The sequence below is a fragment of the Nilaparvata lugens genome, chromosome 4 (genome assembly GCF_014356525.2).
Source record: "Nilaparvata lugens isolate BPH chromosome 4, ASM1435652v1, whole genome shotgun sequence".
In the NCBI taxonomy this organism is placed as follows: domain Eukaryota; kingdom Metazoa; phylum Arthropoda; class Insecta; order Hemiptera; family Delphacidae; genus Nilaparvata; species Nilaparvata lugens.
The window spans coordinates 57416619-57430380 of NC_052507.1; the positions used below are offsets into that span (position 1 = coordinate 57416619).

At 36.6% G+C, this 13762-nt stretch overlaps 1 protein-coding gene across 4 annotated transcripts in view; it reads right to left on the reverse strand.

Annotated features, from left to right (window-relative positions):
- LOC111050308 (mitochondrial basic amino acids transporter) overlaps positions 1 to 13762 on the reverse strand; it is a 25749-nt gene continuing 11987 nt past the window's right edge. For 2 of the 4 annotated variants that reach the window (XM_039425952.1, XM_022336607.2), the window contains 2 exons: positions 3829 to 3932; positions 1 to 1280 (listed from right to left, as the gene is read on the reverse strand). In XM_039425952.1, the coding sequence (XP_039281886.1) occupies positions 1024 to 1280; positions 3829 to 3932 (361 nt within the window). In that variant the 3' untranslated portion in view covers positions 1 to 1023. The remainder of the gene's footprint in view (positions 1281 to 3828; positions 3933 to 13762) is intronic. The other 2 variants (XM_022336608.2, XM_022336606.2) reach the window with 1 other exon arrangement.

The window sequence follows — 13762 nt, forward strand, 5'->3', positions numbered from 1 at the left end:
TACTGTATAAGCGTATATTTGAGGATGACAATGATCAATGAAAACAGTAGAGTCACTTTTGGCTAAAATCATAATAAATTATTATGAAAACAGAATCACAACAATTATAATATTATTTGATATTTATACTATATCGTTGAAACTGTTGTCTTTTCTGGGGATAATATTATTGTCTTTTCTGGTTTTTTGGGGGTTATTGTATGCTTTATTGCTGTGAAGCTTACTGAGGGAATGGCAGGGAATATAATATAGCCTAAGGTTTATGGTATGTAGGGATACAGGTGTAAAGGAAGCGCGGATTGAGGCGGATTCCCGATATTTCAGTATCAATGAACGTCTGGTTCAGTGAAAATATTATTGCCATGGTTCTAATGGGACTATGCATACTCGCACGGCCGGACTGAGTGAGAATAGTCCCATTACAGTTCACTTCATTGAAATAGACCCACTATAATTATAGATAGTCCAACTGTAGTATAGTCTCAACATGTTTTCACTGTACCAGTAACTGACTCTGATACTAATATGTGGGATACGCCATCTTCAATATTCAACTTTCTTGTTCGGGTATTCTTTCTTGTATTCACATAAAAATTAAAAAGTATTGTATCCAATTGTTACATATGTTTACCTTTTTTTATATGGTACTTTTTTAATTTATGGTAAAAAAGGATACTATGTGGGAATATTACTAGGAAGTAATATGTGGGAATCCGCCTTTAATTAAACAGCCTATTTCTTTAGGGCCGTTTGCACAGTCAAAGCTTGAACTGACTTTAATCAGTTAGTGGCCTAAACTCAAAATCAACCACTCTTTAACAAAAGAGACTTTATATGGATTTAATCCAATTTGAAATGGAATTGAGTTTAAACTGTCACTCTGAAAAGCACTCAGTCATCGAAAAATATTCCCGATAGAAATCAATAACTTTCCCTCATGTTTGCTATTTCAACAATCTACTCCTTACAAGAAGTATTTCAGTTAGAATCAATGAATTCCCCACATTTTGCTATTTAAACAGCCTACTCTTTAGTCCTGGAAACATATTTCAGATAGAAATCAATGAACATTTCGTAGCCGAAGAAGACGGCTGCATTGACAGGCATGGCGCGCAGTACGGTCACCCAAAAGCCTCGCACAAAAACTCTCGCTCCATCTTCTTTGTAGCTCTTCTTCACACAGTCCCACATGCCCTTGTATTTGGGCGATTGCGCGTTGTCCGCTTGTATCCTAGATTTCACCACATCTACTGGTACCACCACAGCCCAAGACCATATACCTGCAAACAATACAAACAACTTGTATCACAATTGAATATACAGTACAAAATAACAATTATTTGACATTTTTTGAATAAGAATTGATACTGTGGAATTTCTCCAAAATCGAAAAAACACAGTTTTATTTCTATTGTTCAAAAACATATACTAAATGTCAAATCTCTTTATTTCTTTATAATCCTTACTGTGACTTTCTCATACACGTTTCATCTGAATCATTTTAATCCAGATTCACCCTTACTAACAGGCAATAGCCTATGTAAGGGTATTTCTCATTTCTATCATATATATTGAACAAAAAATTGTTACTATAGTCTTTATTATGGTATGCTTAAAAATTTTATGTTATACTGTAGTACTACTGTATTTACTGTTATGCTGTACAATATACATCAATTTTGTAAAGTGTTGAAGAGAATGAATTTGATTTGATATAATTTGATTTTTGTCACATCCATATTTATTAGATTTGTACACTGTATTAGACCTAAAGAGAACTGTTTTTTTTTCAATATTTATTGTTTTATTGTGATTTTTATGTTGCAAATATACATTGAATAGATGGAAATAAATTGGATGTAGCATTGGTTCAAATGCGAATTAATGAATAACTATTATTAAACGAAGATCCCAATTAAATGCTGCAAATCACCCCGAAGACTTCTGCTACTGCAAATATTGACAACAGGGTAAACAAAATAAAATCATACATAAATGTTGTTAAATTCTACACAGTTTTATTTGGTACAGGACCATGGTTTCGTGATCATACAAGTCACGACAGACTTTAGTCAGCTTGAAAATGTGACCTGTGTGGTCACGAAACCATGGTCCTGTACCAAATAAAACTGTGTAGAATTTGACAACATTTATGTATGATTTTATTTCATCATGGAACGGTTCTACAACATTGACAGTTACTCAGTCGAACAGGGTAAACAGCTAGATGGAAATTCCATTTAATTGGGATTTTTGTTTAGTAATAATTATACATTGAATAGAATTTTATTTGATTTGATACATTGTTAACACATTTTGCTTACACATCGACTTGTCTATAAGGCGAGAAAGTCATAATTTTTTATGATTCTAATGTTCTCTCTGTACTGAATTTCCTTGAATCTACTATAGCATTTGGGACCTCTTCTTTTTATACTATATATAAATGATATTTCTACTCTTGTACCTCAAAATAAGTTGACGCTATACGCTGACGATACATCTTTGATATTTGCGGACAGAAACTTGGAAGACCTAGAAATTGATTGTAATCTGGTGTGTAATAGGGTTGTTCAGTATTTTAATTCGCTCTCCCTGACAGTAAATTCAAAAAAAAGTAATCTAATAAGTTTTAGTCTGAGACACAGTGCGATTGAGCCACATTTGTTTATAGGAAATGATTGTATACGAAATACAGATTCAGTGAAATTACTTGGCCTAGAGCTAGATTTCAAGTTTGTGTGGGATGAGCATGTAAATGTAATAGTTAATAGAGTGAGTGGAGATATTTTTGTGATAAGAAATATGGTAAAATTTGTACCATTATCTGTTTCAAATATGGTTTACTTTGCATTGTTTCACTCCCATGTTGCTTATGGGATAGAGTTATGGGGAAGCACTGCAGATTTGCACTTCCAAAAAATATTTAAATTGCAAAAAAGAGCTATTCGCTATTTGGCTGGACTCAAATTTAATGAGTCATGTAGAGAGGCTTTCGTCTATTTGAACATTCTAACTCTACCCTCAATTTATATTTTCAAATTATTAGTCTTCACTCACGACCATATCTCAGATCTGGCCACAAACGCTGACATCCACAATCATAATACTAGAAGCAGAAATAAATTAGCTTTAAGACAGCACAGGCTTCAACTTTATGAGAAAATGCCTTCTTACATTGGTTCAAAGCTTTACAATAATTTACCAATTGAGCTGCAGTCCCTAACAAACAATAATATATTCAAAAAGAAATTATACAGCTTTCTTGTTGCAAAAGCTTATTATAGTTTCAATGATTATTTCTGTAATACATGATTGAAGCATCTAGTAATAATAAATTTCTATGTCCTGCACTACTTTTAAAACCTACTTTATGTATCTGATGTCTTTGTACTGGTGCTTATTTTATGTCCATTGATGTGAGTATATTTTCAACAATTCCTCAAGGAATGACCTGTGACTAGACGATATTCAAATGTATATTGTATTATATGCTGTGTTGAATAAAGAGATTATCTTATCTTATCTTATCTTATCTAGCAGGTGGTGGAAAAGGAAGCGTGACGAGTAAGCACTGCTATAAAATCCACAGACTTTGAAACTTTGAATCTCGGAATAGTTTAAATTAAAATAGATTCAAATCACATGTGATAAGATCAATTACTGAAACGGGCAATACTAATTAAACAATTTAGTACATAATTATAATATAAAGTACAAGATTTGAGCTTTGTAGGCTACAAAAAGGAGGAATGCTGATGAAAGATTATAGGTTGTTAATTATTCTTCTACTATACACCTATACTACAATTCTACTTTCTACTATACCTGCATTAGCTCCTGCTATCAGGATACCCAGCATGCTTTTCTCAGGGAAACACTCTAGTACACGCACGTATAATAACATGTACAATCCAGATGCTAGCGGATCTCTAAAAAAGCGTAATTTGAAAATAAACAATCAAGCAGAAAGCAGGGCAAACAACTTACTGAATTATGTATGAATTCTAATGAGAATACAGTAATATTGTAGAAACAAAGTGTTACTTGGAAATCTATATTAGCATTAAATTATGGAAACTACAGCTCTATATGAAAGTTGGCTTACAGGCTGGGAAAAGTTCATTACACTTATTCTATGACGAAGTACAATAAATTGAATGTTTAGGCTATGTACAAAATGATGAATAATAAACTCAGTTAAGTTATGAAGAAAACGGGAGATAGGAAAAGGAATTATATGAATTAGTAAAATTTTATACCAGTCAATAACACTGTTAAATGAATAATAAAGGTTGTTGAATGGGTAACTAGTGGAATAGGTTGAAATCAAAACAATCAAATAATATGAGATTAAAATTTAAAATGTAATTGATAAGCTTTACATTGGAAATCATCAATTAGAAGGCATTAATCGTTTATTTAATTATTGAGAATACTAGTGTGAGCACAAAGATACGGATTCTCGAAGCAAGCCACAATTTTATATATCATATGGTCATAAAATCAAAACCCAAATCTATCTATTCTGAAAATAGATTTGAGTACAGAATAATAATATTCAAAAAAAAATAGCATTCATACAAAACAAAACAACATTATTGTCAATTATTATAATTATTGAGAGCAATTCAGTTCAAAAACCCAGGAAACATGAAGCAACTCCAATTACAAATTAGTAAAGACAGTACAAACTTCAAACCAACATTGAGTGAATAAATCAGTATTGTGCGAGAGCTCGTAGCGATAGGTTGTGTAGCCGTTTAGTCTAGTGAAGTGTAGAAAAGTAAATTCAGCAGTTTGTTCGGTTGAATACTCTAATTAGAACAAACTCGCGACGGATAGTTTTTTTTTTGGATATCTATGCAAACAAAGCAGAAATTGGTCGATTGTGTTTTCAACGTGGCCGTTTTTGTGCAACCGCGTTCGCACGCGTGCGCGAGTGCTATTCGATTATTTCGGACAATATGTTTCGATAAACGTGAATTATGTCGGATAAACAACTAATCCGTCTACCCAAATTCTTGGCGCCAGAGTTTGAAGAAGAAGAAGAAGTAGAAACTGTGCCTACGAAAATGGAGGAGTCATCTAATGCTGCTGATTGTTCATCAATTGCTGTCGATTGTTCACCAGATAAGTACATTAGAATTAACAAACTCAAATCAGCAACAGAGCAGATCCTATATAATGCTTGGAAAGAGACTGAGCTGAAGTGGAAGAAATCTGAGGAAGAAAAACAACAGTTAATCAAGAGAATTGAAAATCTTGAAGCTTTGTGTTCAGGGGGTAGTGCGTCACACAAAGCTACGGATAATAGAGAAAAATCATCTTCATCAAACCAGGTTATATACGAAACCGAAGACAACACTCTAGCAGAAGAAACTGAGTGGGTTAGAGCTCGCAATAAGCGATGATCAAAGAAGAGGAAGCTCTTGAATTCCCCTCCGATTGATTCATCCCGTCATAAGATTCAAAAACAGTCAAATATTGCACAACATGAATCATCATCGGTTGCAGAAAAGTTGCCAGCTAAAAGCAAAAAGATTCCACCAGTGATATTGGAAAACGTAAAATCTTTTCAAACATTATATGAGGAGATAACAAAATTTGCCAGTAAAGAACCTTCTAATTTCAAAGTATTGACTGGAAATTCATTGAAAATAAATTTTTAGTCGGAGAAAGATTTCAGAGAAGCAACAAAAATGGTTGAATGAAGCAAAATACTCATGGTACTCGTATGAGAACAAACAAACGAGACCAATAAGAGTGATGGCCAAGAAACTGCATAGCACTTGCCAACCAGAAAGCATAGTTGCTGACCTTAGAAAATAGAGAATTCAAGATGATGAATGCTGTAAATAAATTGAAATTGAAGACCAAGGAGCCACTTGACATGTTCATTCTATCTTTTAGCACTGAAGAAGATGTGAAAAAAGTATATGGGATAGAACATATAATGAGATGCAAAGTGGAGATTGAGTCATTGGTTCCATCTAGATTAGTGCCTCAATTTAAAAAATGTCAAGGTTTTGGATAAACAGAAATATTGCAACAGAGAGCCAAGATGTGTGAAGTGTGCTGGGAAGCACAGCACAATCAGCCGCACAAAACCGAAGGAGTCGGAGCTAAAATGCGTCCACTGTGGAGGAAAGCATCCATCAAGCTACAGAGGATGTAGTGTAGTTGTAGAACTACAGAAAATGAAAAATCAAAGACAACGAAAAACCAATGTTCAGAAGACTGTTGAAGAAAAAACCCAACAAAAAGCCTGAAAAGGAGGAGCAGAAGGGATTGAACAACCAGACTGCAAAAGGAGCATTCAAGGGCAGCACCTCCTCAAAGAAGAAGAAAACACAACAAGAAAGTATGAGTGGTATCCTAAACATCATCTTGGAGAAGCTTATAAAACAGGAGTCGATGTTGACTATATTTGAGCAAAGACTAAGTGGAACAGAAATAAACCAAAGTCATTCAATCTCTAAGAAGAAATGAACCAGCAATTAAGAATAATGACATGAAATGCCAATGGTCTTCAACAGAGACAAGCAGAATTAGTTTCAGTACTTCAAATTAAGAAAATAGATATAGCCTATGTTTAATATCTGAGACTCACTTCACAACCAGTCATACCTGAGATTCAGAGGCTACAAGTTGTATCATACTTCTCATCCCCAAAATACAGCTAGAGGTGGAAGTGCAATAATAATCAGAGAGGGTCTAAAGCATTATGAAAACTCTATTCAAACCTATTCAAACAGAAGAAATGCAAGTGACAACAGTTAGGCTAGTTTTAAATTAGTTTTAAGTCTCGCGGTAGTTGGAGTGGCGAGGCCGGCAGCTGCTGCGCCCTAGCGGATAAGTTAGTATTTAGATTTCTATCGCATAAGCGTCACTTGAAGTCTCCAGCTCGTGTCGAACGGTGAAAAAACAGGATCGTGGCTGTTTTTTCGATTGTTGCCGTTGAAATTAAATTTTACACGTTCGTCGTTGTGTTAAAATTATTATCGATATATTAACTGTCCCAAGTTGGGGAAAAGTACAGTTTTTCCTTGTTATTTGTGAATATATATGTTGAAATATTCAACTAGTGCGATCGGACTTAGAATTGTACAGCAGTGTAAAGTAATAGTCAATATAGTAAAGTTATCTTCCAAGCAATTTTCGGACTGATCAGTAATTGAATTGATGCCAGAATTAACATACATCGGATAGGGGTAGCAGATGTACAAGAGAAGCCAACACCTTTTCCCGACTCCGTCTTGTCCTGCCACAAACCTAATTCCAATTCCTGGAGTAAGTTGGTATTTAGTATTTGAAGAAAACTACTTGCTGGTGAGTAACCAAATAAATCACTTCTGGTATAAATTTAATGCTGAAAATATTACTTACTACATTCAATCTATTAATTATTGCTCTCTTTATTCTAGCATATTATCATTCAATATTTTGCTCTTTAAATATATCGACAGTCCTCTGCTCTCGTTTGTAATTTGGGCTATCCATTATGGTCCTCCGGGCTGGATATGAACCCAATTGTTTCGAATTTGTATTTTTTTTCATGCTAGAATTATTCTGCGTTACAATTCTGAGTCCGTATTGTACAGTTATTTTCTTGTTAGAGAAAGCTGCATGTCAGCGATTGTCGACTCCTTTCATTCAGCACAGTTGCTAGCCTTGCGTTCAAGCAATGCTTATCGCATTATCGCAATACAATGGACTTGTTTGTTTCAGATAAGTTATCTGTTTTGTCCAGTTGTAATAATAACTTGTTCATCGAATCGTTTTCTATTCTATTGAAAAATTAAACTGAATTACAATGGCAACTGCTTCCAATGAGCCGAAGCTGGCTTCGCCAACTGAGGTATCATTGCGAATAAATAAAGCAAAATTAACTCAGCTATTTTCAAGAGTTCAAAGATGTTTTGATTTAGTTAAGGATGTAGGAACTAATAAAAAAGTTGCTAGTCAATTCCTCACATTGCATAGATTGATTCCAAATACTGTTATTGAATATGAAAAAACTGAACTTCTTATCAATGAATTAGAATTAAGTTTGAATGATCAATTCAATCCAGCATTCAATGACAGTTACTTGGTTATGGTAGCGAAAATATATGAAACAGCTGAACTTCTTCAAAAAATTAATTCAGCGCCTACTGTCACAGTGCAATCGGCACCGACAACCTCACCTACTACTGTGTCAAATGAATTACTATTACCGAAAATTGAGTTAGCGAAATTTAGTGGTCGTCAGTCCGAATGGGCTGTCTTTTATGAGTTATTCAAAAATCTCGTTCATGAAAATAAAGCATTGTCTGACCAACAAAAAATTCAATATTTAACATCAAAACTTACAGGTGAAGCATCCAATATTTGTAGGCATCTCCCTACCGTAGCTGCTAACTATAGTATTATTTGGAATGCTTTAGTTAATCGCTATAATAATCCAAGAGCTCAGTTGGAAACCTATTTCGATGAGATTTTTCAATTCAAAGGGCTTAAAGTAGAAAGCAGGGAAGGTTTGACTTCGGTATTAGACCGATTTTGTAACTCTGTTACTGCTGTAAAAAGATTGAAAAATAATGGGCTTGACGATGCTATATTCTTACATTTTGGTTTGAGAATTCTTGATACTGTAACTCGTAGAGAATTTGAATCATCTCATAGAGATAAAGAGGAGCCCACTTATAAAGACTTTGTAAGTTTCATTGAAAAGCAAGTTCGATCATTGTCGATTGATAAAAATAAGGGTGATAGTTTTCATAGTGGAAAAGCGTTAAAGGGCTCATCAAACTCTAAGAATTTCGCAATTCAGTCAGGAGATGAAATTCCTAGTGATAGTCGGGGAAAATCTCATTGTATAAGCTGTAAGGGGAGTAAACATAAGTTGACAGATTGTGAGTCATTTTTGAAACTCTCGCCATGGAATAGATTTCGTCTCATAAAAGAGAAGTCTTATTGTCTAAAATGTTTAGTGGGAGGTCACTCAGCTCGTGAGTGTAAAAGCAATGCTTCCTGTACTCAATGCAAAAATTCACATCATACGTTGTTACATTTCGATTTCAAAAATCAATCTGAAGAGAGTGGTGTTAGTTGTTGTAGTACTAAATTGGTAAACAATGAGTCTGAAAATGATAAAACTATTGTTTTATTGTCTACTGCTATCGTTCTGATCAGAAATAAGAGAGGGCAAGAATGTCCCCTGCGATTTCTTATCGACTCTGGTAGTGAGAAGAATTTTGTAACTTCTCGTGCGTGTCGTCAGCTAGGCTTGTATATTAAACCTGTCTATTCAACTGTCACTGGGTTTGGCGGTCAATCAAGCAAGGTTCAAGGTCGAGCGTCGTTCACAATTCGTTCTCACGCTGACACTACATTTTCGTTTGCTGTTGATGCGTTGGTAGTTGAAAAAATACTTGACAGATTACCATCTCGTGAAGTTGATGTGTCTAAGTTGTCCTACTTGAAATCATTGAAATTGGCGGATGATAAATTTTTCATCCCTGGAAAATTGGATGGTATTTTGGGTGCCGAATTCTTTCCCGATCTTATCAATAATTACCAATCTCATCAAGAGGTAGGTTCAGTCAAATTAGTTGACAGTAAACTGGGTTTTATTGTTATGGGTCGAGCCCCAGTTTTGAACTCGTCACAAAATAAACAATTCAATAATTGTTTGCTCGTCTCTAGTCCACCTTTGAATGACCTAGTACAGAGGTTTTGGGAGGTTGAAGATTGTCCTAAATCGGGGAATGATCTTACACCTGCCGAGTTGGATTGTGAAAATAATTTTCGTTCGTCTGTTCGTCGTTTGGAATCAGGTCGATTCGTGGTATCCTTGCCGTTTGAAAAATCAGCTGATTGTTTGGGTGATTCATATTCTATGGCTAAACGGAGATTGACAAATTTGGAAAATCGTCTCGCTCGCTCCGAAGATATTAAGATCGCATACCACGAAATAATGTTGGATTATTTGCGCCAAGGGCACATGACCTTGATTGAGGATCAGGAAAATAAACAGGGGTATTATATTCCTCACCACGCAATCGTGAAGGCTCGTAGTACTACTACACCTGTAAGAATCGTTTATGATGCAAGCGCTAAAACTACGACTGGTTTGTCATTGAATTCGATTCTCCATGCTGGTCAGAAGTTACAGACGAACATTTTCGTGTTGCTATTGAATTTTCGTCTTTTTGCAATTGGAGTGACAGGTGATTTGAAACAGATGTATCGTCAAATATTTGTGAGTGAATCTTGCCGTGAATTTCAGCGGGTGTTATGGAGATTTTCGGTAGACGATCCTGTTGAAACCTATGAAATAAATTGTGTCGTATTTGGTATCACTTCCTCTCCGTACTTGGCTTTGAGAACTATCCATGAGTTGGTTGAGAGGGAAGGCGATAATTTTCCAGATGCTAAAGCTCGCATTCCTACAGATATGTTCATGGACGATTTGGTAACGTCTGTCCCTTCTGTAAGTGACGCGAAAAAATTGTGTAGTCAGGCCAAAGAGCTGTTTAAAGCTGGTGGATTTGAATTGACTAAGTTTGCGTCAAATTCGGAGGAGCTGATGACAAGTCTCAATCATAGTGAAAGATCCTTGTTGTCCAAAGAATTCAATATCGAAAATTCATTAGCCATATTAGGTCTAGAGTGGCAACCATTTTCCGATTCGTTTCGTTTTTTCGTCTCACAGGGTCACTCTATTGCCACAAAACGGAATATATTATCCGCTGTGGCGCGAATCTATGATCCTCTAGGACTAGTGGCTCCTCTCACGTTGTTTTTGAAATGTCTTATAAAAGAATTATGGCGTATTGGTTCAGATTGGGATGAAAAACCACCTGATTCTATTGCATCTCAGTGGGAGATATGTCAAACAGAATTTCAATCTTTGTCGAATTTGTCCATTCCTCGTCACTTAGGAGTATTTGTTGGTTCCAAGATTACATTAATTTGTTTTTGCGATGCAAGTCAGTCTGGCTATGGAGCTGTGATCTATTTGAAATCACAGGAAGAAGATGGTAGTTCTTCAACAGTAACGCTGCTGTGTGGAAAATCAAAGGTTGCACCGAGTAAAACTCTATCAATACCGAGATTGGAATTGTGCGCTGCTCTTCTCCTAGTCAATCTACTTGAAGCTACCCTCTCTGTCCTCGAACTTCGTTGTAAAATCGTCCGAGTTGTCGCTTTGTCGGACTCAACTGTTGTTCTCCATTGGATAAGAGGTTCGCCGTCGCGTTGGCAAACGTTCGTGGCTAATCGAGTCTCGAAAATTCAAAACTCACGCATCGATTGTTGGATGCATGTTTCTGGTGAGGAAAATCCCGCCGATTGTTTATCGCGTGGTCTTAAACCAATGGATCTCATTAATCACGAGACATGGTGGACAGGACCCCACTGGTTGACTATGGAGGAAAATCACTGGCCTGTAAAATTTGAAATTGAAGAAATAGAGTGTCCACCTGAAATGAAATCTTCAAATGTTGTCACGGTTGTTCAATCTGAAAGTGTTTCAGATAATGTAATATATAATTTGATTGAGAAATGCTCTGACTATCAACGTTTGCTTCGTATCATGATACTAGTATTGAAGGCAGTGCGAATATTGCCGAAAGCAGGTGAACTGGAATTCGATGTGGCGGAGAGATATTTGTGTAGAGTCGTACAGAGAATTCATTTTTCACGTGAGCTTGTTCAACTAAAAAAGGGTGAAGATTGTGCCCCCAAATTTCAGCGTTTGTCACCGTTTATAGACAAGGAGTTAATTCGAGTTGGTGGTCGTTTGCCGAACTCAGACATGGATTTTGACAGCTGTCACCCTATTGTCTTGCCTAAGAGTGATCCTTTCATCACCCTTCTTGTCGATCATTATCATCGAAAAAATTGTCATGCTGGTCCTCGTCTATTAATGTCGTTAATAAGACAGAGGTTCTGGATATTTTCTGCTCGTGTGGTCATTCGGAGTCGTATTCAAAAATGCAATAGGTGTTTCCGATGTCGGCCTAGCGTAACACCTCCCAAAATGGGTGATTTGCCTGCATGCAGGGTACTCCAGAGTAAACCGTTTGGACAGTGTGGTGTTGATTACGGTGGGCCTGTACGCATCACAATGGCTTGACGCAGAAATCCACTCATCCTCAAAGCATACATTTGTCTATTTGTTTGTATGTCAACAAAGGCTGTGCACATAGAATTGGTTTCTGATTTATCTACGCCGATGTTTCTTTCAGCATTTGGCCGATTTTTATCTCGACGCGGACCTTGCCGTGTAATTTATTCCAATAATGGTACAAATCTCGTTGGTGCGCATGCACAGCTGGTACAGTTAGCGAAATTATTGGATTCGTCGGAATCTCAAAATACAATTACTAATGAGCTGGCTGATTATCGAGTGGATTGGAAATTCATTCCCGCTGCTTCCCCAAATTTCGGTGGAATTTGGGAGGCCAACATAAAATCGGTCAAGTCGCATTTGATAAAAGTGATTGGCGATCAACTATTGACCTATGAGGAGATGAATACTGCGTTGGTTCAAGTGGAGGCGGTGTTGAACTCTCGGCCGTTGTGCCCTTTGAGCGAGGATCCGAACAAACCTCTCGCCTTAACTCCGGCTCATTTTTTGAAGTTGACACCGTTGACGGCTTTTCCAATGAAGGATGTGACCGACATTCCCGTCAATCGTCTCACTCGTTACGAACTCATCGACCAGCTTGTTCAATCGTTTTGGAATAGGTGGAGAAAGGAGTATCTCCATGAATTACAAGTACGTGGAAAGTGGTCCAAGTCATCACCTCCTCTCACTGTTGGAACGGTTGTGATAGTGGATCAGCCTAATCTACCCCCATTGAAGTGGCCTCTGGGAATCATTGAGGAAGTGTTTCCTGGAGCCGATGGTGTCATACGTGTGGCAGTAGTACGTTTAGCTACTGGTCGTTTCAAACGTCCTGCCACCAAATTGTTTCCATTGCCCACACAATAATTCTTAGGATAAGAATTATTGTTCGTTTTTTTTTTTTTTGCATTTTTCCTTTGTCGTCTTATTTTCTTTCGGTTTGTTTTGTTTTGTCTAGTTTTGGCCAAAGTCGTGGCTGAAAACTACGTTTCAGGGTGGGGGGAATGGTGACGCCCTTTAGCGTATTTAGATTAAGTCTAGTTTTAAATTAGTTTTAAGTCTCGCGGTAGTTGGAGTGGCGAGGCCGGCAGCTGCTGCGCCCTAGCGGATAAGTTAGTATTTAGATTTCTATCGCATAAGCGTCACTTGAAGTCTCCAGCTCGTGTCGAACGGTGAAAAAACAGGATCGTGGCTGTTTTTTCGATTGTTGCCGTTGAAATTAAATTTTACACGTTCGTCGTTGTGTTAAAATTATTATCGATATATTAACTGTCCCAAGTTGGGGAAAAGTACAGTTTTCCTTGTTATTTGTGAATATATATGTTGAAATATTCAACTAGTGCGATCGGACTTAGAATTGTACAGCAGTGTAAAGTAATAGTCAATATAGTAAAGTTATCTTCCAAGCAATTTTCGGACTGATCAGTAATTGAATTGATGCCAGAATTAACATACATCGGATAGGGGTAGCAGATGTACAAGAGAAGCCAACACCTTTTCCCGACTCCGTCTTGTCCTGCCACAAACCTAATTCCAATTCCTGGAGTAAGTTGGTATTTAGTATTTGAAGAAAACTACTTGCTGGTGAGTAACCAAATAAATCACTTCTGGTATAAATTTAATGCTGAAAAATATTACTTACTA